The 3115-nt window shown below is 35.5% G+C and overlaps 1 protein-coding gene across 1 annotated transcript in view; it reads right to left on the bottom strand.

The window, feature by feature from the left end:
- The window catches only part of spag9b (sperm associated antigen 9b), a 59237-nt gene that overhangs the window by 10466 nt on the left and 45656 nt on the right, over positions 1-3115 (bottom strand). The window contains exons 20-21 of the mRNA XM_016440770.1: positions 741-917; positions 609-669 (exon numbers count right to left, since the gene is read on the bottom strand). Of these exons, the coding sequence (XP_016296256.1) occupies positions 609-669; positions 741-917 (238 nt within the window). The remainder of the gene's footprint in view (positions 1-608; positions 670-740; positions 918-3115) is intronic.

Here is a 3115-nt window from a genome sequence, read left to right as displayed (position 1 = left end):
CATACATACACACACACACACACACATATATATATAAATTGTTTATTACCATTTTATATATTATATTAAAATAAATTAATATTTATTATAATAACAGTAACAATAATTATTATGTTTATTATTCAGAAAAACAATTGTATTTTATCATTTTCAATTAGAAAAAAATCTAAATAAAAACAAATACTATTGTATTGTAAAATAAAATAATACAATTATTAACATTATTATTATTGTTATTATTAACAACAACAAAAACAATTTTAATAATTATTTATAACTATTTCATTTTACAGAACAACAATAAAATTACAATACTACTATTTATGGCTCTTAATTACTTTGCTTTCAAATGTAAAACTACAGAGCACTTATTTTTGGTTGAAAACTGCTAGGAGACCTTAAAGCTTTTCTTTTGTTGAGGACAGATTTATGGACGATTCTTATTACAACTTTGGTAATGCACTGTTGCACAGACAGATTTTGTGTGGAACAGCATATACTTTGAACCAAACAGACACTAAAAACACTGGATTCATGAGCTGCTTGCATGTAAAAGAAAATTTCAATGCTTGTTAAGTGTTCATTTTGGACCCACGCTAAAATGCTACAGCAGTGTTTTTCTCCTCTGTTTTATGGAACTCATGTGGGTCATACTTCAGGTTAGAAAATCTGAATAAATGCAGAAAGTATAATGTAGTGTAAGGTCATCTGAATGAGAGGTCAGACTGGAAGTCACTCACTCCTCATTGAGGAAGTCAAAGGCTTTGGATTTGTCACTAGGCAGCTGAGAGAGGGTGCTGCTCCTCTTCTTCACCGAAGGGACGACGTGTGAGGTGGGTGCGTTGTACTTCATGTTAACCGGCGCATCTGGTTTTTTCGCTGTGGTGCTGGATGAAGAGCTGAAGAGCCTGCTGAAACTGAGGGACGTCGGGAGAGAGACACACAGACACAGAGACTCATATGCAGACACAAGCGCAGCAGCAGTTAGAGGTCAAAGGTTAACCGTTATGGGATTGTAGGGTCAAGTCCCAAACATGTGCCAAGCCCTTCACACAGTCCTGCGACAAACCACTGACCCGACCGTCAGATATCTAACCACAACCAAAACACGCAGACAGCACATGCTGAACACCTGATCACTGCAAACAAACCTTCTGAGGCGCTTCCTTTCTGTATTACACCATTCAATACACTGCTGTTCAAAAGTTTGGGATGCTTTTATTCATCAGTGATGCATTAAATTGATCAAAAGCGACAGTAAAGACATTTATGTTTCAAATGATTCTATTTCAAATAAATGCTGTTGTTTTGAACAAGGTTCCCACTCTTTCATGAACACCAGATTCAAGGACTTTTTCAAGCACCATTTATTTTATATCAAGCACCTATCAAATTCACACCCCAGCATATGTAGTGTCATGAAAGACCTTACATTACTTAACATTTCACTTACACTTAACATTTACATAAAAAATTTCAGAGTAATAATGTTTGGAATGTGTAGGTTTAATACATTTAGACCGTTTTGAGCAGTCGTGTTCAAAGGAATTTAATGAAATCCATTGAAGTCAGTACTGGTGATATTCAAATTAAATTTCTAAAATATTGATAAAATATGCATCAAACTGATTTTTGCTTTAGTTCTTGTACAAGATTTAAATTTGAAAGAATCTAAATTTTTTAATTCATAAAAAGTGGTTAAATGCTGTAATAACATGGTAAAAGCTGATAAAATTACAAATGTGCACATTCACTCAAAAGATATGTTACTCATTAATAAATAAACTCAAGTCAAAATAATTTTGTAAATTACTTTATTGTAAATCCCATTTTTTCATCTTTGACCTAGAGGAATGCAGCTGCTCAAACATGCAGCTGCTCAAAAAGTCAGTATTTTTTGAAAATATTTCATGAACATTTTAAACCTTGTACATGTGCAAATCTGCAACAAAATATTAAGAAAAGAAATTTAAAAAATAGGACTTTCGATTTGCTTTTAAACTGTAAACGCTTTTCACTAAGCGGTTTTTCCCTTTTTTCAAGTTCTACATTTTCTCCTTAGCTCCATGTTGCAGTAAGTTTTGGGAGTTCATTTTTAGTCCATCTCCTATCCTGAGAAGTCTGTCTTGCAGAGACTGACAAAAATGAGCTCCTAAAACTTACTGCCAGATTCTGGAAGATCAATTCTTCAAACAGTGGTACAAGAGGATGTGGTGCTGGTCCTTCAAGAGTCACTCTCAACTTATCTGTCCATAAAGCCTATAAAAATAGTCTTCATGAATTTCACAACACTTCAGCATGTTATTCTAATTAAGAGAGGGTCATTTTTTAGGATTTTTTACCCAAGCAAAGTCTCTGAGAACCTGACACCTTGTACTTCTGGAGACTCCAGGTAGGTTGCAGTTCTGGAAAATAGTGGCGCTGGAGACTAAATGCTTCCTGATGGTTTCACACCTAATTCTTCACATTAATTCTTAATTCTTTTGCCGTTAACGTTTGTCTTTTCTTCTTCAGCTGTTTTTTTTCTGACCCCGCCGACCCAGCGAGCATTTTGCTGACCAACGGTCATGCCTTAACTTTGACACCCTGTTGTGCGAAAATGATGGGGTTAAAGAAAAAATCTTTCGACTGAAAATGTTTCCTTGGCCAAACCCCATTCCACAGCCATACCCGTCACACACCCAGTTTAAGAGCAGTGTTTTTCTTCTTGTAATTAGGAGCGCTTGTCCTTCTAATTTAAAAACATGTAGGAGCACCTTCTGATCAATAATCAAAAAATCTGATCAAGAATTAGCCTTTCTAATACGAGGTGACATCTGACTACTTAAAGTGACTTACAGGGGTATTTTCTTTTTAGAAATTCAGCGGGAGCGGGCTTAAGAAAACTGTCCCGCTCAGGGCTCTAGGCTGCGCGTCAACACCCACGTTTTTTTTTCTTTTAGCGCTCCCCCATCTCCACCCCCAATCATTAGTGCCGCTTGTTCGGTCTCTGACAGAACATATAGGACAATTTTTTAAATAGAGCCATAAACAAAATTTATTTCAAATTTAATTCAAGCACTTTCAAGGACCTATGTTTGTTTTCAAGTACTTTCCAGGCCTTGAATCCATGTCT

The sequence above is a fragment of the Sinocyclocheilus anshuiensis genome, unplaced genomic scaffold (genome assembly GCF_001515605.1).
Source record: "Sinocyclocheilus anshuiensis isolate Anshui unplaced genomic scaffold, SAMN03320099.WGS_v1.1 scaffold454, whole genome shotgun sequence".
Classification (NCBI taxonomy): Eukaryota; Metazoa; Chordata; class Actinopteri; order Cypriniformes; family Cyprinidae; genus Sinocyclocheilus; species Sinocyclocheilus anshuiensis.
Note: the sequence above shows the minus strand (reverse complement) of the source record. Positions and strands in the feature narration are given on the sequence as shown.